The sequence below is a fragment of the Podarcis bocagei genome (genome assembly GCF_964188305.1).
Source record: "Podarcis bocagei genome assembly, chromosome: Z".
NCBI lineage: Eukaryota > Metazoa > Chordata > Lepidosauria > Squamata > Lacertidae > Podarcis > Podarcis bocagei.
The window spans coordinates 2,133,600-2,158,759 of NC_138140.1; the positions used below are offsets into that span (position 1 = coordinate 2,133,600).

At 48.8% G+C, this 25,160-nt stretch overlaps 1 protein-coding gene across 6 annotated transcripts in view; it reads left to right on the top strand.

The window, feature by feature from the left end:
* The first annotated feature begins 3,639 nt into the window (after nucleotides 1–3,639).
* LHX6 (LIM homeobox 6) overlaps nucleotides 3,640–25,160 on the top strand; it is a 38,415-nt gene continuing 16,894 nt past the window's right edge. Inside the window, exons 1-4 of one of the 6 annotated variants that reach the window (XR_014004248.1) lie at nucleotides 3,640–3,868; nucleotides 5,594–5,779; nucleotides 5,922–6,043; nucleotides 19,492–19,712. Coding sequence is in view for 5 of the 6 variants with exons in the window: in XM_081179814.1 (XP_081035940.1) it covers nucleotides 3,809–3,868; nucleotides 5,594–5,779; nucleotides 5,922–6,043; nucleotides 19,492–19,712 (589 nt within the window). In the remaining variant the exon portion in view is untranslated. Of the gene's footprint in view, nucleotides 3,869–4,450; nucleotides 5,353–5,593; nucleotides 5,780–5,921; nucleotides 6,044–6,828; nucleotides 6,971–19,491; nucleotides 19,713–25,160 lie in introns of those variants that run through there. The other 5 variants (XM_081179814.1, XM_081179817.1, XM_081179816.1 and 2 more) reach the window with 5 other exon arrangements.

Here is a 25,160-nt window from a genome sequence, read left to right on the forward strand (position 1 = left end):
CCACTTGGAAGGAATGGTGTCAGCGGCCCATTTCATCTTGCCGTCCCATAGCAAGATGGGGTCTTTGACAGGACCACCAGCTTTCTCCACTGAAAGATCCCCCAAAGCGTTCAGGAACACATCAGGTTGCCTCATTCTCTGCGGGCTCACCCCCTTTGCAGGGAGGAAGTGCCATTGTCACTCCAAACTCAACAAGACCATGTTCTGGCCATGACAAGCCCAACCATATTTGGTCCATCTCTCATATCACTTGGGGCAACGATCCCGTTGAGAGTGCTCTCTCTTACACACCCGTTGTGCATGTGCATTAAGTATCTACATGAAGACATGTAATATGCCTTGGTGGTTAAAAGCATAATGTAACACACACACAAACAACCCCAAACATATTTGATTCCCGCATAGTAAACATTAGCATGTTATTTGCATGAGGGAGCATGATAGTTAACCGAAGATGACATAAGAACATAAGAAGAGTCTGTTGGTCAGGCCAATGGCCCATCTCAGTCCAGAATCCTGTTCTCACAGTGGCCAACCAGATGTCTGTGGGAAACCCACAAACAGAATTTGATCATGAGAAGCACTCTCCCCTCCTGTGGTTTCCAGGAACTGGCATTCGGAAGCATTCACTGCCCTTGACCCCAGAAGCAGAGCAGAGCCAGCGTGGCTGGGAGCCATTCATAGCCTTCTGATCTGTTTTTCTTTTCTTTTCCTCTTTTGAAGCCATGGTCTCAGTTGGTGGCCCTCACTGCGTCCTGTGGGTAGGAGTCCCTTAGGTTAACTCTGTGCTGCACAAAGAGGGACTTAATTTTATCTCTCCTGAATCATCTAACATTCAGCTTTGTTGGGTGAGAGGGAGAGTTGGACCGAGGTCACTTCACACAGACACCACAAAATACTTGAGGGCATCTGGCCTCCTCACGTTGATGGGCATCGTCATTGAAATGGTGTGTGCGCGCTGGATCTTTTGATCAGTTATGTGGGGCAGGGCTCATAGGATCATAGGGTTGGTAGGGACCACCAAAGGTCATCTAGTCCAACCAATGCGGGACTCTCAACTGACGCTTCAATGACTGATGGCCATCCAACCTCTGCTTGAAAACCTCCAAGGAAGGAGAGTCCACCACCTCCCAAGGGAGACAGTTTGGATTTGATATCCCGCCTTTCACTCCCTTTAAGGAGTCTCAAAGCGGCTAACATTCTCCTTTCCCTTCCTCCCCCACAACAAACACTCTGTGAGGTGAGTGGGGCTGAGAGACTTCAGAGAAGTGTGACTGGCCCAAGGTCACCCAGCAGCTGCATGTGGAGGAGCGGGGAAGTGAACCCGGTTCACCAGATTACGAGACTACCGCTCTTAACCACTACACCACACTGGCTCTCTAACCACTGTTCCACTGTCCAACACCTCTTACCATGGAAAAGTTTTTCCTGATGTTTAATTTGAATCTCCTTTCTTGTAACTTGAAGCTACTGATTTGGTTCCTACCTTCCAGAACGGGAGAAAACAAGCACACTCCCTCTTCCATGGGACAGCCCTTGAGATATTTGAAGATGGCTATCAATTGTCTTCTCAGTGTCCTCTTTTCGAGGCAAAACATACACAGTTCCTTCAACTGTTCCTTATAAGGCTTGGCTTCTAGACTCTTGATCATGGTTAGGCAAACTAAGGCCCGGGGGCCGGATCTGACCCAATCGCCTTCTAAATCCGGCCCACGGACGGTCCAGGAATCAGCGTGTTTTTACATGAGTAGAATGTGTCCCTTTATTTAAAATTCACCTCTGGGTTGTTTGTGGGGCCTGCCTGGTGTTTTTACATGAGTAGAATGTGTCCTATGTGGGACACATTCTACAGTGTCAGAAGCTACAAATCTCTACAAGAAGCTACAGAAGCTACAAATCTCTATGTGGGACAAGAAGCTACAGTTAGAACTGGATATGGAACAACTGATTGGTTCAAAATTGGAAAAGGAGTACGGCAAGGCTGTATATTGTCTCCCTGCTTATTTAACTTATATGCAGAATTCATCATGCGAAAGGCTGGGCTGGATGAATCCCAAGCCGGAATTAAGATTGCCGGAAGAAATATCAACAACCTCAGATATGCAGATGACACAACCTTGATGGCAGAAAGTGAAGAGGAATTAAAGAACCTTTTAATGAGGGTGAAAGAGGAGAGCGCAAAATATGGTCTGAAGCTCAACATCAAAAAAACAAAGATCATGGCCACTGGGCCCATCACCTCCTGGCAAATAGAAGGGGAAGAAATGGAGTCAGTGAGAGATTTTACCTTCTTGGGCTCCATGATCAGTGCAGATGGTGACAGCAGTCACGAAATTAAAAGACGCCTGCTCCTTGGGAGAAAGGCGATGGCAAACCTAGACAACATCTTAAAAAGCAGAGACATCACCTTGCCAACAAAGGTCCGTATAGTAAAAGCCATGGTTTTCCCAGTAGTGATGTATGGAAGTGAGAGCTGGACCATAAAGAAGGTTGATCGCCGAAGAATTGATGCTTTTGAATTATGGTGCTGGAGGAGACTCTTGAGAGTCCCATGGACTGCAAGAAGATCAAACCTCTCCATTCTGAAGGAAATCAGCCCTGAGCGCTCACTGGAAGGACAGATCGTGAAGCTGAGGCTCCAATACTTTGGCCACCTCATGAGAAGAGAAGACTCCCTGGAAAAGACCCTGATGTTGGGAAAGATGGAGGGCACAAGGAGAAGGGGACGACAGAGAATGAGATGGTTGGATGGTGTTCTTGAAGCTACCAGCATGAGTTTGATCAAACTGCGGGAGGCAGTGGAGGACAGAAGTGCCTGGCGTGCTCTGGTCCATGGGGTCACGAAGAGTCGGACACGACTAAACGACTAAACAACAAACAAAAGAATGTGTCCTTCTATTTAAAATGCATCTCTGGGTTATTTGTGGGGCATAGGAATTCGTTCATATTTCCCCCCAAAAAAATGTAGTCCGGCCCCCCCACAAGCTCTGAGGGACAGTGGACCGGCCGCCTGCTGAAAAAGTTTGCTGACCCCTGCTCTTGATCATCCTAGTTGCCCTCTGCACACCTTCCAGCTTGTCAACATCCTTCCTAAATTGTGCCGCCCAGAATTAGACACAGTATTCCAGATGTGGTCTGACAGAGGCAGAATACAGTGGTGCTATTACTTCTGTTGATGCATCCAAGAATAGCATTAGCTTACTTGCCACCGCCCGGTCCCCCAATATTTTATTCAAGTTGGCACTTAAAATAATGAATCAAATAGTAAATGAAAGCATAGCTCCAAATTCTTTGCCACCCACTAGCCCCCTAACCCTCTCCGCACTCCCAAGCCAGAACTTCCGGTCCACGCATTCTGAGTAGCTCATCCTAGTACTTTCACTTATATTTGTGTGTGACCCTAAATTATTAGAAGGGGACTGAGGGGGCTCAGTCTCTCTCTCACTGCCCTCCTCCATGCGAGTTCCCTTCATGGTGAGAGACGGAAGAACGCTGCACATTCTCAGAGGCACTGTCTTCCGTGCGCGCCTCTTCATTCAACGACGTGCAAGATCCGAGCCCTGCAGGAATATCCACCATCCCGGTCCTTCTCTCTCTCCTTGTCTGCTGCTCTCGCCACCCCGTCTAGCTTCAAGATAGAAAGGAAGGAGGAACAGGAGGGGGAGCGCCCTAGTTTTTTGTTTTGTTTTTTTAAAGAAGGAACATTTAAAGTTGTTTCCAGAAGCCGCCTCGGGTGAGTCACGTCTGGGCGGCCGCTGCGGAGGGGAGCTCCCCTCTTCGTGTGCCCCCCAACTACCCGCCCCCGTCCATGTTCTGGAAGAATGAGACCTCCACCCCCCAGTCCGAGGGCCAGCAGTCGCGGACCGAGGTGAGGCATGGCATTGTGGGGAGGGGCAGAAAAAGCGGAGAAGACCCCTTCTGTGCATGTGGAGGGAGGGGAACAGAAGGCCTCCTGTGCCCCGTGCAAACTCTAGAGAGGAGAGTTGGGGGGGGGGCAAATGAATGTCCTGAAGCGGGGGAGAAAAAACGTGCCACCCTGGTTTGGGGGTGGGGTCGTAGTTTTGAGAACCTGGTCCCCAGTCATTCAAGCAAGAAGGAGCCAGCCCCCCCCACACACACCTGAGCTGGATGACACCTAGGCTCGCTTGGGATGGGGAGGACTGAGAGATTGCCCCCCCCCCCACAAAAAAGGAGCATACAATGATAAAAGAGGCCTCACTGCAACCCCCCCGCCCCGCCTTCCACGTCTTTGACAGAGGAGGGAAAACTCCTCAGCTTCTATAGAGGACAGATGTGACCTCAACCCCCCCCCCCAGAATGAATGTGCCACCCTAATCCCTTCCCTGCCTTTTGCGGGGGTGGGGAGAGAGATTGTGAGATCCCCTCGCTGATCTCCCAGGTGACTCTATCTTCCCATCTCCTGCATCTCTTTTCCCGGGGGGCATGTTTCGAGATATTCCTTCTGCTTTTATTGCCTTGGGGAGGATGGTCTCCTCGAGAGCAAAAGGGGCCTCCTTAGGAGTAAATAAAATAGTATAAAATGCTCTCTGGAAGCTTCCTTGGCAGCGGCGGCGTAGTATTGTGGACGAGAGTATTGGTTGGAAAATGTTGGTGGTAAGTTTCGGGTAGCGGGAGAGGAAGGAGAGTCTTCTCACGGGTTTGTTTGTGGTGGGGAGGTCGAGGTCGCCTCCTCCCTCTTTCTGCTGAGCGCGGGTGGGGGTCTCAGTTCTTTGGTGCTCGGGGGGAGAGGGAGGAGAAAGTGCGACTGCGGTGTGTGTGGGGGGGGGGAGAGAAGAGCAGGAAAGGGGCAGGCAGGCGCTGCTATTGCGCAGCCCACCCGACGGCGAGGCTGATTGAAAAACGCTGCCTTTCTGGCTGGGCATCGGCGCTAACTGCAGGCGCTTCGGGGCGGTGTAGGGAGGAGGACGCCGCGGACGCGGCTGCAGCAGCAGCTTTGGCGAGGCAAAGCGAGCCTGGAGCGCAGCGATTACCTCGAGAGCCGCTTTTCAAAGCCACCCCCTTCTTTCCTTTCCTCTCCCCCCCCCCTGCAAATTGCTCCATTAACAAGCCCTACCGCCTCTACCTTTCTTCTTTTCCTTCTCTCTCTCTCTCTCTCTCTCTCTCTCTCTCTCTCTCTCTCTCTCTCCCTCTCTCCCTCTCTCCCTCTCCCTCTTTTTTTGATCGACGCCGTTTCTATGGCCACTACAAAGTTGAGGTTTATTGTTTGGAGCGGGCTTATATAGAGGGGGGGGCATGGAGCCCCGCAGCTAGAGCCTTTCCGCCGGTTTCAGAAGCAGCAGCAGCAGCAGCAGCAGCAGCGAGGAACGTCTCCACCGCGCGCCTTGACGAATGGTAAGCCTGCTTCCGACGGGGAGGACGAAGCGCAGATGACTGAGAAATGGGGGAAGGAAGGGAAGAGAAGGAAGGAAGGAAGGAAGGAAGGAAGGAAGGAAGGAAGGAAGGAAGGAAGGAGAGAGAAGGGAGAAGGCTGGTCCTCCGCCTCTCAGGGGAGCCCTGGGCTGCTGGGTGCTGTCGGGCTCCCGCGGAGCTGTGCCGCCGTCTAACGCCTCTTGGTTTTCTCTCCTCTCCGCAGGCCCAGCCGGACGGGGAAGCGCTCCCGAGCGCCCTGGATAAAGAAGAGGCGCGCTCGGGCGCCAGCACGCCCTCCACACCCTCCGTCTGCTCCCCACCATCCTCTGCCTCCTCCTCCTTGCCGTCGGGGGCCAAGAACGTCTGCTTCAGTTGCGGCATGGAGATTGTGGACCGGTACCTGCTCCAGGTAAAGGGCAGTCGCGTAGGGGGGAATGGTTGGTGGGCAGGTGTGTTGCGGGGCAGAGGCAGTGAACGGACAGGGGTTTTCACCGCCAGACCCCTCAGCCCTCATCTCAGGTCCCTTTGCCTCTCCCCCCTCCCCCCCGCAGGTGAACGACCTCACTTGGCACATGCGTTGCCTGGAATGCTCAGTGTGCCGGACCTCGCTTCGCCGGCAGCACACCTGCTACGTCAAGAACAAAGAAATCTATTGCAAAAGGGACTATTTCAGGTAGGTTCCAGGAGGCCGCGGGGATGGACGGAACTGTGGGACTGAGGGAGGGCGAATCCGGAGCGATTCCGCTTGCTTTGGAATTTTCTGGTTGCTGGATCAGCATGTTCTGGAAAGGTCTCCTGAACGCCCGGGCGGGTTTGCTCTGGATCACTTTTAAAGTAATGGTTTCATATGCAGCGCAGCGAAGTTTACTTGGGAGGAACTCGAGGTGGGCCTGGAGCTTTCAGAGAGAAATTATCTCAGCTTTGGATACTGGAAGAGAATGGGAGTCTTGGGTTTCTTGTGGTGTTTTGCCCCGTAGCGTTCATACTCGATATGCGGGATGCGGCTAATGATGCATTCACTGGTACCTAAAGGACTCGAACTGAACGTGTGAACAAATTATTCAGGTGCAAATTGTTCAGTCTTCGGGTCTTTGCTCACCAAATCTTGGCAAAAAAGGTGTGGGGAGGCTGACCCCTATATATATATATATATATATATAGGCGCGCGCACCCAGTTAGGCAGGATTCCGAATTTGCTTGATTTTAATTTATACTGGTTCTTAATCCTGATTAATCCGAATTAAAAAATTTTAAAGTAAACTTTAAAACAGGCGTCCCAATCTCAAACCAGTTTCTTCCTTTAAGATTAGGATTTGGTGATGAAAACGAAGTCCCGCTCGGATTCCTGGCTAGGCGGAACTCCGGAGCGGAGGCGGGCGCTGGTTTTGGTTTGGAGCTGCCCGCCTCCAACATCCTTTTTCTGAGGGGGGGGGGCAACTCTGCAGGTCGGAAGCGGGTGCGCTTTGACAGCGGAGGCAGAAACGTCCACTTTTTGGCCTTATCCGGATTCAGCGCTCGGATTGTCTCCAGGTGTCTCGTTGTCCGCCCGGGCCAGAGATTTGGAGCTTGGAGTGAGCGAAGCGGGCAGCTGCACTTTCCTGTAGAAAAAAGGGGGGCAGCTAAATCCGAACCCGTCTCTTTCTTGAAGGGTTTTAGGGGGGGGCGTTCTAAAAATAGATAAAAGCGGAGAGACACCCCTCCAAGAGGTTGAATAAGGATAGGTTATTCTGGGCAAGGGGGGGGATTAGAATTATACCTAGGGCACCTGAGAGCTTCCCAGGGCTATTCTGTGAACAGGCTGGCCCCCGAGAGGCGAGCACTGGGGGTGGGGTGCGTCCAGATTCGTTGACAGGGTTTCTCTCCCTTTCGCCGAAATTTACTGAGGAGGCTGTGAAGAATCAAGGGCCAGGGGGGTGGGCGCCGGGTCTCTGGGTCAGGGCCACCCCTTGCTCGGCGGACGAAGCCCCCTGTCTAAGGACTGCGGAAGAGACTTCCAGCGAAGTTGATCCGGTGCCTCTCAGCCCAGTGCTAGACTGGACGGGCCTCTGGGGCGAGGGGCGGAGCAGGAAATCTCCTGCAGCGGTGAAGCCAGCCAAGGCCAAAGGACAACAACGCCTCGTTTCCTCCCCCCCCCCCCACTGCCTCGACCGTTTTCTGTAGCTGAGAGAAGGACCCGCTCAAATAGTTTTAGTGAGGTTTTGTTTTGTTTGTATGTGTGGTGTTTTTTGTTTTATTAAAAAACCCTACGTGCGCTTTTACCTAGTTTGGATTTGACGGGTCACGCGCCGCGTTTGGAAGGGCCTTTGCCCCACGCCCGCCCGCCCGCTTTCTCAAACTGACCTACCCTTCCGCACAGTGGGTTTGCTTTATAATACTACGGTTTTTGAGAGGATAAATGAGATCAGGAGGGCTGGGCGATGTTCGGCAGGGAAACGGGCGCCCTTCTGGAGTAAAGACAAAACGGCCGGCGCCTTTGCTTTGGCGCCCGGGACCCGCCGGGCTAAAGAGAGGAAGGGAGGCGTCGGCTGAGTGGCCCAGAATGCTCTGAATCCCGAACCCTTCGATGGCACTTGCTGAAATAATAATAGCAATAGTAATAATAATAATAAATAACATTATAACACCTATTCGGGCTATAAAGCGGGATATATTTCAAATAAACATAAGAAGAAGAACAGAAGTAGTGCCCGCTGGATCAGGCCAATGACCCATCTGATATCTTTCAAAGTGTCCTTAAAATGCCTTTCAAATAAAACGGAATAAAGTCTTCTAGCCTACCCATTTTTGCGCGCCGCTTCAAGGTAGCCAGGGAGCGTTGCGAACTATGGTAGTTTGCTTTGCTTTTTCTAAATAATGGTCGGCGAATTTTGTGACTTACTCCAGGAGCTGGAAGCGAACCCACCCAAGCAAATCCGAACTCCGGGGTTTAAAGGTGCTGGATCAAAAAAGGAACCTGGGATTGCGGGCGGAAGGTGGGGACTGGGGGTGGGCGCTTGCCCTAGCCCCCGAGGGGAAGGCTCTTCCCATGGAATCGGGCCCCCCTAAAAGAAAGTCCTTCTTTGTCTATTCCTTGGCTTGGGACCCCGTTCTCTCCTCAGCGCCCTCCCGGCCTGCCATCAAGGAGGTCCGAGGTGGGCAAACCCTTTCTGGGGGCAGATGCTTCGGAAAAGGGGGAGAGGTCGCCCTCTCGCCAGGCGCTGCCCCCCTAATGCACCTTGAGGCGGCCGCGCAGCGCCAGGTTTCCTCGGGGGACCAAGGCGCCCTGGACCGCGCGCGTTGGGGGGGGGGGGAGGTCACCTTTTCCGGAAGGGGAAAAACGAAGCAGGCAAGCGCGTTGCTTGAAATCACAGCGCTGCGGAGCTGCCTGATTTTTAAACCTTTCCTTACCATGCCACCTAACCGAAAATAGTAGTAGTAGTAATAGTTGTTTTGTTCCCACAGTAGTTATATCCACTGAAATGAATGGACGTGGCTAACGGGTTTCAGTTGTTTGAGCGGAGCAGAACAACTTATATGCAGTTGTTTTTCCTGTGACCGTTATTTTGTATTCAACGAATTTCTACTCAAAATGCAACCGCTGAGTCCATTCATATCAGTGGATCTACTCTGAGGGTGATTAGGACCGATGGCAACTTATCTGTTACTATTAATAATACAACACTAACATCTAGCCAAATTCTCGGGTTTTCGAAGTTCTCTTTCCAGCTGCGTTTCCTAAAATAAAGCCTAGTCGAGTTCCCTGGGACTTACTTCCGCACGAGTGGGTGGGTGGATTGGGGTCTTAATCCCAACGTCCTTCTCAGTCTTTGGCATTTGCCACCCCCCCCGCCGTCGCGTGTCTGAAATCTACGCCCCTGGACAACCGCCCGCGTTATAGCATTGCCCCGGATTAAAAAGGAAAAAAGAACCCCGCAAACCAAAGATACCCGAAAACGGGGTAGGGAGAACCAGAAGGAAAAACAAGAAAGAGGAAGCTAGGAATCGTTACGGTTTTGTGTTTGCAAACAAGCAATGTTGTGGCAAGATTTCGAGCCGAAATGGATTCGAAGCGAGTCCCGTTTGCTAGTTACGCAGCGCAAGTGCTTTCGGTTTTTAAAAACTCATACTAGCTAGGGTGAGAAATAATGGGGAGCGTGTGATGGTTTAGGGTTTAGGAGATCTCCCCAAGCCGAGGCGGCGGCGGCGGCGGCGGCGGGAAGATGGTGCTAAAATGTTTGGAGTGATTTAAGGAACCTGAATAAATGCGTCCCATTGCAAGGCATCTCTCGCCGCCGCCCCCCGCTTTCCCGCCTTGGGGAGGCTGACCTCGCCTGGCTGGTACAGTGTCTGCCCACCCGCAGTGCGGGGTAGCCTACCACGAATCCCCTCTCCCTCCCAGCAAAGGAACTTGCAAGCTGGAGGCTTGGTTCTGAGAGCTGCGGGGCGAGCAGCCTCTTCGGGGCGGAGGTCGGCTCTTCGTTCCAATATGGCTCTTTCCTTATCTCTAGATACTTGCGCCGCGGTCCCGGCCAGAGATTTTATGAGAGACAGAGAGGATCTTAAGGCTGCGATCTTGCAAGGTTCACTCCCCCTACCTGGGAGTAAATCTCACTGGGGCACGGGGGAGTCGCCTATAAGTAAAAACCTGCGCGGGATTTGCGCTGTAAGGCTGTAAATTCTCGGGGTGTAAGAGAGGGGGGAAATGCTCCATGGAGCGCAGCGGCTCTTGCTCCCGAGCAACCGCACCGAGAATCGCTCTGCGGAAAACGGAACATTCTTAAATTCAAGCGGTATGCGGAAAGAGATTTGCTCTTGAAGAGAACAAATACATAAATTGTAATAGAGGAAGCGGAGAGATTAGATAAAAGTTGAAAACCCCGCTTTTGTTCTTTAAAACACTGCGCAGAGGGCGGCGAGCAGGTTTGAAAAATTCAGGTGATGCTCCGCCAACTCCGCTCCGGTCTTGGGCTTCGCCTTCATCATCTGACATTTTCCGGGACACCAAAATCCACGCCACATCTTGACTAAATGTGTCCCCTCCTCCCCACCCCAAAAGAAAAGGTCTAAATCAAAATCGAGGTCTTGACAAGTTTTTTGGGGGGTATTAATTGGACGCTAAACACCCGCCCCCCCCGAAAAACGACATCCTTCTGAAGCAAACTCTGATTGACGCTCTTGCCGGGTGTCTCTGAATGGAGATTGCAGAGGGAGGGTCGCGATCAGACTCGCAGGAGAAGGGGCTATTTTTTAGAACTTTGATTGAAACTTCAAAGACAGAGCAAAAGTCAGTTAAATCCACAGCACCAATTTTCCAGTTATTTAATCCATAATTTATTTTTACTTTTAGCAGCCAAAGGAACTGTTATTTCCTCCTGCTGCCTTTCCTCACTTTCCCCGCAATAAACCGAGAGATCCACATCTACTGGTGATATCCAGAATAATATGTTCCTAATTATAATTTGAAATTCTTGCTGTGTTATCAAAGAAGATAAAAACTGAAACACTGAATTAAAATGACCATTCACTTATTTACACACATACTTACTAAGACCTAATGGCCATATATACACACACACACACACACACACACACACACACACACCTACTTATAATTAATCTGAGCAAGTATTACTTGTTATTTCCCCCGTTTTAATATGCACATTTCTGAGTTAAGATGCTGCATGGAATGTGCTGTACACTTTGTTTTTACATTTATATATAACAATATATTCTTATTATATATTATATTGAACACCCACACATACACTCTGCATAAACTACATTTTTAAAAAAGGTGAAAAGCAGCCTTTTGGCAACTTGAAGATGAGCCTACTTCGGGGTAGATGTTTTCTGTTCCTTGACTATTGGCATCAGAGCAAATCCAAGAGATGGTTACGTTCCAGCAATACACCTCCCCCATCTAACCTAATCTAGTATTTTCTCTATGCTTCCCAGACATTTAAAATGTTGCATTCCACTGTCAACTGGTGAAGTTATTTCAAAGCATATTTAATCTGTCACTTTCCTGCTCAGCCGGCTCCCAAACGGAGCCAACGTTCAATGCAAATTCCCCTTCTGGGTGTTGCGGCATGGCTTGCATCTCCTCCCTGCTAGATGGTTTTAAAATGCAAAAGTGAGGCAAATAATTCATGTCTGATGGCAAGAGGACGCAATGACGCAAAAGGTATCACCACCAGTGTTACCAGATGCCACATTTGAAGTAGAAAGAGCACTGGGCATCGCCTAGGTGGATGACTGGGATGGTGAGGAAAGCAAGTCACAGCAAACTGCCTTAACCATGTAACACCAGTCCTGAGAGATCTGCATTGGCTCCCAGTACGTTTCCAAGCACAATTCAAAGTGTTGGTGCTGACCTTTAAAGCCCTAAACAGCCTTGGCCCAGTATACCTGAAAGAGCGTCTCCACCCCCATCGTTCTGCCCGGACCCTGAGGTCCAGCTCCGAGGGCCTTCTGGCGGTTCCCTCCCTGCGAGAAGCCAAGTTACAGGGAACCAGGCAGAGGGCCTTCTCAGTAGTGGCACCTGCCCTGTGGATTGCCCTCCCATCAGATGTCAAGAAAATAAGCAGCTATCTTATTTTTAAAAGACATCTGAAGGCAGCCCTGTTCAGGGAAGTTTTTAATATTTAATGCTGTATTGTTTTTAACACTTGATTGGAAGCCGCCCAGAGTGGCTGGGGAAACTCAGCCAGATAGGCAGGGTATAAATAATAAATTATTATTATTATTTCACTCTTGGTCTATCTTGCTCAGCTTTGTCTGCACTGACTGGCAGCTGCTCTCCAGGGTTTCAGGCAGGGTTCTCCCTCATTCCTATGTGGAGATGCCATTGGGGATTGGGACCTTCTGCGTGCAAGGCAGGAGCTCTGCCACTGAGCTAAGGCCCTTCCTTGAAAGAGCTGCAAGGGAGGGAGAGGGGGGAGCTGAAGAACAGTCAGTCAAGCAGAGGATGAGGAAGCTTTGAGAAACGGAAGGAGATGTTGTGGTGGGACCATCTGCCTTGGGAGCAGGGTGGGCTCTGTGTCATTGGAGGTATCTGAACAGAAGCTGGATGGCCAGCTGCCAGAGATGTTGTCCATTGCAGTTCCTGCTCTGAGCAGTGGGTTAGGCTAAGCGACCTCTGAGTTTATTTCAATTCTATTTCCAGTATGGGTAGTCTAACACTCGAAAGCATGCAACCCCACAAATGTTTTTACCTTGACTTTCCTCAAGGCTTTGTGGTGTCCCAGAGGGTTCAGCACGGCTGCCACCTATTGCACTCACTGACAATAACAGAACTTACTTCTGTGTAGAGACATATAGAATGGTACTATTGTTCTCCAGGGTGCTTTGCATGTGCAGAGGGCCAAGACATTATTATAAGTGGTTTTTGTTTGCTCAAAGATCCCTTATCTTAGGGGGTCTGACATATGTAGGAGGCAGCATCCGTTTGCGGAGGGCAAAATGGAGCTGCAATTGAGATTTCAAGATGTTAGGTTGCTGGTTACATTTAAAAGACAAATAGATAATGATGCTGTTCTGTTTGTTTTAGGTGTTTAACATTTCTAATTTTATGTGATTTTGTTTATGAGATTTTGTGGTTGTTCTTTTACCGTATTTTGGGGGTTTGAAATCTTATGAGAATAAGCTGCTTAGGAAGGATCTTTGTTTTTGAAAAGCAGAACCCATGTTGAACCGCCCTGAGACCTCCGGGGATAGGGCAGAACAGTGGTGCCTCGGGTTACGAACTTAATTCGTTCCGGAGGTCCGTTCTTAACCCGAAACTGTTCTTAACCTGAAGTACCACTTTATCTAATGGGGCCTCCCGCTGCTCCCGCGCTGCCGGAGCACGATTTCTGTTCTCATCCTGAAGCAAAGTTCTTAAACTGAAGCACTATTTCTGGGTTAGCGGAGGCTGTAACCTGAAGCGTATGTAACCTGAAGCGTATGTAACCCGAGGTACCACTGTATATAAATTCAATTAACAATAACAACAGCAATTGATGATGGAGATAATACAAGGAGGCAGAGAGCACACTTGCACCTACCAGGGCCACAATTAAGGTGCAAGTTTACATGAGAATAAGCCCCACTGAACTCCTGAGGACTTGCTTCTGAGTAGACATTTAAAAGTTTGTGCTGGTAAGCTACTTGTTAGCTTGAAAATAAGGGGCTTCCCCAGCCACTCTGGGTGGCTTCCAAAAAATATTAAAATACTGTAATACATCAAACATTAAAAGCTTCCCTAAACAGGGCTGCCTTCAGATGTCTTCAAAAAGTCTGGTAGTTGTTGTTCTCTTTGACATCTGGTGGGAGGGCGTTCCACAGGGAGGGTGCCACTAACAAGAAGGCCCTCTGCCTGGTTCCCTGTAACTTGGCTTCTCGCAGCGAGGGAACTGCCAGAAGGCCCTCGGTGCTGGACCTCAGCATCTGGGTAGAACGATGGGGGTGGAGACGCTCCTTCTGGTATACTGGACCGAGGCCGTTTAGCAAGTTCAAGTCCCATCAGTGTTGTGGAACTTCCACCTGTAAAGTGCATAGTTAATCTATGGAACTCACTCCCACCAGAGGATTAGACAAATTCATGGAGGAGAAGGCTACTTGTAGCTACTAGGCATGATGGCTCTGCTCTGCCTCCATGGTCAGAGGCAGTGATGCTTCTGAATACCAGTTTCTGGAAACCGCGGGAGGGCAGAGTGCTGTTCTTGTGCAGGGAATCCTGTTGGTTTCCCACAGGCATCTGATGCGACCTTGTGAGAACGGGAAGTTGGACTAAATGGGCTATAGGGCTGACTGAAGAGGCTTTTATTGTGCTCTTAAAAGGTTGCCACTGTTGCTTTTTACTTTGTCCTTTAAAACAAAAAACACAATGTCCTTCCTTCTATCAGGCAGATCCTTGGGTTGTTTTGGCCTGAAAGGTAAACTCTCTACTAGCTTTAGACACATACTGAGCTTGGCAGAGAGGTTGAAAGGAGTGTGTTCTCTCTCTCTCTCTCTGAGAAAGCCTGTAATCAGAGGAGAAAATGTTAATTTTAGGACTATTCTGGGCACAGACGACTTGTGCTAACGAGACATAGAAAGCAAGGGAGGAGAATATTGACTTGGAATATACATGTACATATACAATGTTAGGTACATACTTTTTAAAATGCAGATGTGGGAAATGTGAGTCTCTGTGTGCGTGCGGAACAAAGCGCCATGTTTTAGAAACAGCCACAAATAGATGCGACGGCAGGAGTGTTTGAACCAGATTAGATGCATCCATGTATGCAGAGTGGAATACAAACTCATAGTGAAGGCGTGTATTATGAGGGCGGAGGCATCAGTTGCCGTCTGATTAAAAATATGCCTTAATTATATGGATTTGACTATTCATGCACCACAGCCCTGTGAAGTAGGATGGCATAAAAATCCCTGCACCTCAGTTTGAGAAATCCTTTCCGTGGTGTGGGCTGCTGGCAGTTTCTCAGTAGGGAATGAAATGCGTTTCGGACCGTGCTTAAGGGGGGGGGGCGGCGGCTATGTGGCCTTCCAGATGTTGCTGGACTCCAAATGCCATCACTCCTAGCCATCAGCCACATGTTGACTGAGGTCGTTGGAAGTCCAACAACATACGGCGGGCCACAGATTTCCCCATCCCTTTTGTAAGGCCTGACACTCACAACAGGCAATGAGGCTCTCAGCACTTGACTTAAATATGAGTGGTTTAAATTAAGCACATTCCACTGGGATTTGAAGCCTGAATGCAGACTGCAATTTAAACCTGAAAGTAGGAAGGCCTCCCCACTGGGGTTCAGTAGGGAGCACAGTACGCACTGCAGGGTTGCTGTTTGGATGGCTTTTATTTGGCTGCACAAACACGGCAGACTTTGTGCCTTCACTTTCTTGCTGCGCATTCAGGTCATTTTGGACTTGGGCTTAATAATAATAATAGATTTTATTTATACCCCGCCCTCCCCAGCCAAGACTGGGCTCAGGGCGGCTAACACCAGATATAAAACAATTGATTGAAATACAACTTTAAAAACAAGATTAAAACACAACATTAAAATGCAGCCTCATTTCAATGGAAACTCAAAAACGTTTTTGGGGATGAAAATGTCAAATCTTCACCAAGGCTAACTTTCCAGACTGGTCCTACATGGGCCAGAAAAAAGCCAGGGAAGTCCCCAAATAGAAGTTCTATCACAGAAGGAGAAAGAAAAAAGGAAAGCGGGGGAGGGGATCAAGTTGATCCCAAGCCAAAGGCCAGGCAGAACAACTCTGTCTTACAGATCTTGCGGAAAGAAATCAGATCCCGCAGGGCCCTGGTCTCATGAGGCAGAGCGTTCCACCAGGCCGGGGCCAGTGTTGAAAAGGCCCTGGCTCTGGTTGAATCTAACTTCCTTAGGGCCCAGGACCTCCAGGGTGTTGCTATTTATGGACCTTAAGGTCCTCCGCGGAGCAGACGGGGAGAGTCTTAGACAAAGTCCTCTTCTTCCACGTGTGGCAAGCCAGGCTGGCCTGCTGTTCATTCTGCTGAGTGGGGCTTGTGTTTTATGTGTGATTCTAAATGTTACTTTGTCGCCTTGATAACTTTGGTTTTAACTACCTTTCTTCTGTAGCATCCACCAATTTAGTCCTTACGGTATTTACTTACACCTCAAATTTAACTTAAACATTTTTCAAAAGAGGGTTTCTTATTATTTGTTTGATTATTATACCCTGCTTTTCCTACACAAAGTTGTACATTTCTTTGTCTGAATGGGCAGGTGATCTTATAAAAATACAGTTTTAAGTTAACTACTAAAAGCATGTTCCGAAAGCTCTTGTTCATTGAAAGAATATCATTTTTAAAGGTTTGACGTATTACTGGAACAGGGGACAGAAAAACTAGAGTTAAAACAATGTATGTAAACCTGCCCTCCCTGATTAAAATGTGGCTCCCCAAATATCACAAGTAAGTCAGAAAATGCTTTGAGTCACTACTTAAAGTGGTTGTGTAGAACAATGATAAGTGTTGCAGGTCTATTCAAAAATCCTTTTTCTTCTCTCTGGTGCTGCTGGTGAGGACTCAAGCTTTCCCCGAGCCTGTTACAGCAATGAAAAATTAATTAATACCGTTCCTTTGTTTGTACAACCATGCAAACAGAGCATCTCACAGCCAGCTTGCTGCATTCCCCATATGCAAGAAATTAGCACAGTCTTGGTTGTTCCTCCATCGCTTTCCCTGCTCCCCCCTCTTTCCAAATTGGCTTTGGGACTGTTCAGACACAACTCCTCACTTGCGTTTTTTCAGATGCGGTTCTGCTCCGTTGTCCCAGGCTGCATCAGAGCAATGGGGGACGGGGTCAGTGCCAACTTGGGTGATGTTCTCTGGGAACCACTTTATCTCCTTTGTGGCCAACGGTGGTGGTGAGGTTGGCTCAGGTTTTGCACGGGGTCCATCTCTGTGTTGGATATGAAGACGAGTGAGCTGATAGTGCCAAAAGTTGGCTAAAATCATTGGACTCTTGGGAGCTTGATAGTCAAATGCCCTTTTGCTTTATCCTTAATATGCTGAGTACTTCTTTAGCTCTACAAAGCTGCAGAAGGAGAAGCAGTTAACCTCCAAAGTCTGCCCTCAGCACCACTGCAACATTTCAGAGCTGGGAATGGCACAATTCTGTTGGTGCAAAGTGGGTGCAAAGAGCCTGCAATAATTCGAGCGAATGAGCCAAGGGCCATGCTGAGGAGACAGGCCTCACCTCTGCCCCATTCTTCCTCCCTCCTTACAGGGCAGGTATCTATTACAGTGGTTCTCAAACCACTGTTGCCTGTGGACCACTTGAAAATGGTTGGAGGTCTCAATAGACTACTTAAGCCAGTGATGGCCAAACTCGGCCCTCCAGCTGTTTCGGGACTACAACTCCCATCATCTGTAACCAACAGTACCAGTGGTCAGGGATGATGGGAATTGTAGTCCCAAAACAGCTGGAGGGCCAAGTTTGGCTATCGCTGACTTAAGCCTTTTTCCTCTCTTCCGTAAATCAAAGAACATGGAGTCCTCCAAGTAGCAATATTGGGATCTGTGCGTTTTAACTTGTTCATAAACCATCTAGTGTTAGGTGTGAACAGTGAGGTGGTCAAGTTCACTGATGACACTAAATTGTTCAGGGTCAATAAAACAGAGCTCTGAATTGCAATGAAATGCAATTCATTGTAAAAATGTGTAAAGTGATATATGCTGGCACAAAACCACCTTAATTCCACATATATGCTCATGGGGTATGAATTGGTGGTGATGGACCAGGAACAAGGTCTTGGGCTTGCTGTGGATAGCTCAACAAAGATGTCCGCCCAGTGTGTGGTAGCCATGAAAAACACAAATTATATGCTAAGGACCATTAGGAAAGGATTTGATACCATAATGCTATTATACAAATATATTTTGTGAGCACATTTGGAATATTGTGTTCAGTTCTGGTCACCTCACCTCAAAAAGGATATTGTACGGTTGGAAAAGGTTCAGAAAAGGGCATCCAAAATGATTGGGTGTGTGTGTGTGGAGGGATTCCCCCATGGGGATAGGTTGAAGCATTTGGGAATTTTTAGTTCAGAGAAAATGCAAGTAAGAGGCGACATGACAGAAGTTTATAAAATTATGCATGGAAGGGAGAAAGTAGACAGAGAAAAGTTTTTATCTCTCTTACAACACGAGAACTTGAGAGCATCCAATGAAATGGAATGTTGGAAGGTTCAGGGAGTCCTCCTTCTTGCAGGAGTTAAACCACGAAACTCCCTCCCCCAGGAGGCGGGGAGGGCTTGGACAGCTTTAAAAGAGGATTGGACAAATTCATGGAGGAGGAAAAGGCAATCGATAAGCCAGAATGGCCATGCTCTGCTTCCATAGCAGTGCTTATGAATACCGGTTTCTGAGAAGCACAAGGGGGCTCATGTGGTCAGGTCCTGCTCCCTGGTTTCTTACCACATCTGGTTGGCCACTGTGAGATCACTGGGCTGGCACTCCTTATGTACTCATGCTCATCTGCAAGGAAGAAGGAAGGCAGCTCCCAGGATGACTCAAAGAATGAGCAAGCCACGGATGGGTCATGGTGCAATGCCCCCTTACCTTGCAAAGGGAGGTAGATTTCTCTGCCAGGAGAATGTTTTCAGTCCTTAGTATGGAACTGAAGGGGAGCAATTGTCTGCACTAGGTTAGGAGTTAGGTTCCCTCAAGTGGAATATTGAACTCCTGCCATGTTTCGGCTGGGAGGAGGGACAGGTGTATTTCCGCTGCACAGTGGAGAATGATCACCAGTGCACGTCACGAGAAGCGATGCACAACCCGTGGCAAACCTGTATCCCATTGTTGTTGGACTTCATTTCACAATGTCAGCCCCGGCCAGCATGGCCAAGGATCAGGGATAATGGGAGCTGTGGCTTGTCAACATCTGGGCAGCCACATGTCCCCCTTCCCTGGTCTACGGTATAAATGAGAGCTGCTTTAAGCATCAACACTACCCACCTTTTGCCCTAAGGAACCTTGGGAATTGTAGCATTTCAAAAAGCTTTGATTCCCAATGCTCTTTCCCAATGGCAGTGAAACAGTTTCAGGTGATGTAGCATGACTGTGCTTTCTGAGGACCAGCTATACCCTCTGGTTCCTCCAGGTGGGAGTCATCTGGAGGAACAGGTGTGCTATATCTCTTTGTGGGACCAAGGTTTTGTTGCTACATTTATTTATTTACTTATTTATTTGTCGCATTTGTAGCCCGCCTTTTTCCTCAAAGGAGCTCAAGGTAGTGTACATTGTGTTCTCCTGCTTCTCACTTAATGGCCACAGCAACCCTGTGGGGTGGGCTAGGCTGAGGGGCAGTGGCTGGCCCAAGATCACACCCAGTGAGCTAGGGTGGTGAAGTTGAGATTCGAACCCTGGTCTCCCAGGTCCTAGTCTGGCACTCTTACCACTACACCACACTGGCTTTTGATTCACTGTCCCAGGGGATTCCCTTTCCTGAGGCTACTGTTTCAGCATTTCAGCCTGAAAGGTAATGTGACCTACTGGGCTGAGATTAGGGTTGCTGGTGCTGTACGAGAAGTTGCGCCAGCTTTTGCCGCAAGAGTGAGCAGGAGGCACCCAAAGCACTGCCAGCTTCTTCACTCTGTGTTTCTCTCTCCTTGCAGTCAGTTTGGTACAAAATGCGCCCGTTGCCGGAGGCAGATCTATGCCAGCGACTGGGTCAGGAGAGCCCGCGGCAACGCTTACCACCTGGCCTGCTTTGCCTGCTTCTCTTGCAAACGTCAGCTGTCAACTGGAGAGGAGTTTGGCCTGGTGGAGGAGAAAGTCCTGTGCCGGATTCACTATGACACCATGATCGAGAACCTCAAGCGCGCAGCAGAGAATGGTAGGTGGACACGCCCCCCCCCCCGGGGATCCTGCTTACCCCCTCTGTGAGACGGTAGGAGGTGTGATCCCTTCCCCTCAACCCTGGACTTATCCTGGTTGATGTCTCTCGACAGAAAAGCGCAGAGATGCAATGCCCTCCAAGCCCAAGCAGCTCAGAAAGGATAACTAAGCAGAGCGGAAATGTGTCGACTTCCGAAAATTGGCCTCCATGTGTTTCTAGGTGTTGAATATTCTCCAGATACGTGCTAGATATTTGCCGGAAGTTTACCAAATACTTGATCTCTATATTTGCAAGCTATTTGTTGTTGTTGTTGTTGTTCCGTTATTTCTTGCTCGACGATATCTGATGGGCAGCATGCAATGGCATTCAGTATCTGACAAGGGTTGTCATTTTCCATTTGGCGCTTACTATTCATTATTTATTTATTGCATTTATACCCCCACCCCCTTTTTTTCCAAGGGTCTCAAGATGGTCACATGTCCCCCCCCCCATTCTTCATGTAATCCCCACCACAGCCCTGCAGGTAGTTTAGGCTGAAAGAGGCAGCGACTGACTCCAAGGTCACACCCCGTGTCCTTCATAGCCAAGTGGGGATTTGAACCCAGGTCCGACTCTGGCACACTAACCACTGCACCACACTGGCTCTCCAAAACCCAAGTCACGAAGAGATGCCAGCCAGCCACTTTCATAGAGGAAGGCTTGCAGCTTAGTGGGTAACGCACCTGTCCTTCGTGCAGAAGGTCTTGAGACCAGTTCCTGGAATTCCTAGGGAGAGCTGGGAACTCTTAGGCCTCTCTCACTGTCATGGGGAATCCTGCGGACTGTCATTTTGTGAAGGGTGCTGGCCCCACAGACCTACAGTTCCCAGCATGCTCAACAAACTACTGTTCCCAAGGTTCTCTGGGGAAGGTTCTCCCCATGGCTGTAAAAGGGGTATGAGAGTGCTTTAAATGTGTGGTTGGGATGTGGCCAAAGACTTCTGCCTGAAGCCCTGATGAGCTAAGGTGGACCATACTGGGCTAGTGGGACCAGGGATCTGACTTAGTATAGTTTTTTTATGTTCCTAGTGGGAAGTTTTCCTTGGAAGGGTCATAGAATCATAGAACTATAGAGTTGGAAGGGACCCCAAGGGTCATCTAGTCCACCCCCCTGCAGTGCAGGAAATCTTCTCACCCAATGTGGGGCTTCAACTCATGACCGTGAGGTTAACAGTCTCGTGCTCTACTGCATGGGTAGGCAAACTAAGGCCTGGGGGCTGGATCTGGCCCAATCACCTTCTAAATCCAGCCCACGGATGGTCCGGGAATCAGCGTGTTTTTACATGAGTGGAATGTGTCCTTTTATTTAAAATGCATCTCTGGGTTATTTGTGGGGCATAGGAATGCGTTCATTTCTTTTCTTCAAAATATAGTCCGGCCCTCCACAAGGTCTGAGGGACAGTGGACCGGCCCCCTGCTGAAAAAGTTTGCTGACCCCTCTACTGGTTGAGCGATTCCAATGCAAGGCCCGGCTCAAAACATTTTGTCATCTGAGGCAAAGGACAAGATGGGAGGGAATGGCTTCCTTCCAACAAACTCGGCTCTTGGGGAAACCAGCAATATCACAAGTGCTCCTGTAAAAGGGGGGGGGGAAGGGGGAGAAGAGAGCAAGCACCTCCCTCCATGGAATCTGCCACTGCCAAGATGATACTAAGCAAAAGGGGCCAACAGCCCAATTCCTCCTGACCTACAGAGGCAGGCAGAATGATACGGAAATGGTTAAGTCTGACAGTTTTAGAGGATTAGTGAATATCCATTCCTGAGTTGGAACTAGGAACACACAACTGAGCACCTGCCTGTCAAAAGTTGGCACCACCTTCTGCCACTGCCAGAGGAACTGCGTGTGTCTGTGACAGACATCCCCTTGGAAATAAAGCTGCAATTGAAATTATTCAACTCCCATTGCAAATCAGGTGAAATTCAGCCAAAAAGGCCACTTCCCCTGGCTTCTCCAGCCTCACTATAAGTTGCATTTTCAACTGAATTTGGGGGAACCACTTGAAACATTTGCTGTAGGGAGCTATCTGCATAGCTTTGGTGGGATTCGCTCCTTGCAAACAGTGGAAAGTCTGTAGATTTTGATCAGAAACCTGATTTGGAGTTGGAGAATTTCAGCTGCAACTGTAGCTGGGATTTTTAATCTGCTTCCAGTGCCAGTGTTCTTTTGAGATGGAAGGAGAAGTCTTCTTCCTCCCTGGAGCTCACACTTTCATGCCGTCTGCGTGCCTGAAGCCTACCCAGTGCCGGATTTACGTATAAGCTAAACAAGCTATAGCTTAGGGCACCACTCTCTTGGGGCCCCCCTAAAAATTTAAAGAAAAACAACTGGGTGTACATTTCCAAAATATGAGATAAAAAAACAAATAAAATAAAACCTACATACAGTTAGAGCTTAATATACTTATTCTTAACTGTATTTCAGTTCAACAATTACCATATTTTTCGCTCCATAAGACACACTTTTTTTCCCCTAAAAAGTAAGGGGAAATGTCTGTGCATCTTATGGAGCGAATGCGTGGTCCTGGAGCTGAATTGCCCAGGGGCGAAAAGCAGATCATGCTTTCTTTTTTTTTGAAAGAGGGAAGGGGGTGTTGAAACAAAGCTGCTGATCGGCAAGCGATTGGGGAGGGAGATAAGGGACAGTAGCAATAAAGGAGGCTGCCTGGGAGGGGGGAGGTAAAGACAATGAACTTGCAAGGAGAGGAGACAGGAAGGTTAAAGCAATGAGGAGAGAAATTGGAAGAAAAGGAGGAGCAAGAAAACCGCTCCAGCTAAGGAAAAGACACTAAGGCAAACAAGAGGGAAGGGAGTGTTGAAAGGAAGCAGCAAGCGATCGGGAGATAAGGGACACTAAAGATAAAGGAGGCTGCCTGGGAGGGGGGAGGTAAAAGACCACGGATCCTCAGGATTTTTGCATTGGGTCACCCCAAATTCACCATCGGATCACATAGCATGTCCATGGCTACAGCCTGCACCAAAAAACACATGCATCCACTGTTCTCAGGATTTTTGCATTGGGCTACCCCAAACTCACCGTCAAATTATACGTCTGTGGCAACAGCATGAACCACAAAAATCATACATCCACGCTTTCGTTCAGAATATTTTTTTTCTTGTTTTCCTCCTCTAAAAACTAGGTGTGTCTTATGGAGCGAAAAATATGGCACTTTGATAAAATACATACTTTGTTATGTGCAAATGGCTTTAGATAGCTAATAGGTCCATAAATTAGCATATATTCAACACCAAAAACAGTGACAATTTGTTGTTGACGAAGGACAGCTGGACATCTAAAGGGCGCCATTATCTTCAGTAGCTCGGGGCCTCATCAAACCTAAATCCAGCCCTGAGCCTACCAGTGTGTCCCACCTGCGCTGTGATCAGTCAAATCAGTCTCTGGCAAACCGCAGGCAACCTCCCCTGACCCGCAGCAAGGCTTTCCAAGGGAAGTCCTTCCCATGAGCCCTGAGGAAGCATTTCTGCAGAGGAGCCATCCTTCTCAACAGCTCTGAGCTGCAAACTCACAAAGTGTCAGAATTCGGATACATGCCTGAAGCCTCAGCTACTCCTGCCATAGGACGGTTGCTGCTAATTCATGCCACACTTTTAAAAGCGCAGCATAAACATAGCACGATCTTTATATGCTTGTCATAAAGAACATCAGAAGATCCATTTGTGGCATCAGACCAACAGCCCATCTGGTCCGCCACCAAGTTTCCAACAGTGGCCAAACAGATGTGCATTCAGGAAGCCCAGAAGTGGGGCACAAAGGCTGCAACCCTCCCTACTGTTTCCCTCCCACCAGCTGGCTTTCAGTGCTGTACCTGGAGCACATTTACCTGCAATGGCTAGCAGCCATGATAGACCTCCTTCATGAACTTCTCTGGCCCACTTATAAAGCCATCTAAGGCAATGACCACAATCTAATATTGTGGCAGTAAATTCCACAGGTTAATGATCTACTGTGTGGATTTATTTAGGTTGTTCTGATTTTTTTTTGCCAATCCATTTCAGTAGACACGTCTGAGTTTAGGGAGGTAGCTGGTGTCTCCAGACAGGGCTTGACAGTTCTCTGTCTGAATAACCACTGCCAACCTGTAGATGCAGCGGTTCTCAACCTGTGGGTCCCCAGAGGTTGTTGGACTACAACTCCCATCATCCCTGAGCTCTGGCCTTGCTAGCTAGGGGTGATGGGAGTTGTAGTTCAACAACCTCTGGGGACCCACAGGTTGAGAAAGGCTGCTGTAGTGTGTAGACAATACAGCCATACCTCAGGTTACGAACGCTGCGGGTTGCAGATCACGCCAAACCCGGAAGTACCAGAACGGGTTACTTCTGGGTTTCGGCGCTCGCACATGTGCAGAAGTACAAAATGACATCGCGCGCATGCTCAGAAGTGCTGAGTTGCGTCATGCACGTGAGCAGATGCGGCGCTGCAGGTTGCGAACGCTGTGGGTTGCGAACGTGTCTCCCGCACGGATCACGTTTGCAACCCGAGGTATGACTGTACTGAACTAGATTGTTTGACGCAGTATAAGAGAGCTTCTATGTTCTATGAAAGGTCAAGGGGAATGAATATCTTTCTTTCTACACTATTAATAATTTTATTCACCTCTCTCATGCACTTCCTTTCAATTCCCTGCTAAATTAATATTCCCTGTCCTGGTATCCCCTTGATCATTTTAGTTGCCCTCTGACAGCTTTACAAAACCGTTTTGAGACAGGCAGCAGAAACATGGCATTCCGAAATAAGCCACAGCACAATATTTCAGCATTTGAAATTTTATTTTCAACCTCCTTTCTGACTGGCTCCTCGGAGGGGAGTCACCTTTTCACAGTTGCTTGCCACACACCAAGTCAACATTTTCACCAAGCTACCGTAGAATCATAGAACTGCAGATTGTGAAGGGACCCCAAGGGTCATCTAGTCCAACCCCCTGCAATGCAGGAATCACAGTTCAATAATCCCTGGCAGATGTCCATCCAACCTCTGCTTAAAAATCTCCAATGAAGGAGACCCCACCACTGAGGTTCCCAGTCACCTCAGTGGCTCAGACTCTGTTGGTGCATGATATGCGAAGTTAGGGTTTGTGCATCAGCTGCGGTTTGAACTTACATTGAACACTTTCCCCTTTCTTTGCCCACCCACTCAGTGTGGAGATGTTCTTTTGGAGCTCCATGCAGATCTTTGGGGAACTCCGCCGCTTGCCATCCTCCACTGCAACGGAGAACTACCCATTTGTCCCTCCTCTCTTCTTCTCCTCTGTTCTTTAATTAGTCACCCAACCAGAAGAGGACCTGTACTCTTATCCACTGTAGAACTGTAGACATCTAATGAAGGTGGGCAGTCTGAAGATTCAGGAAGGATAAAATAGTGTCCTCCTCCATGCAGCACAAACTATGGAAC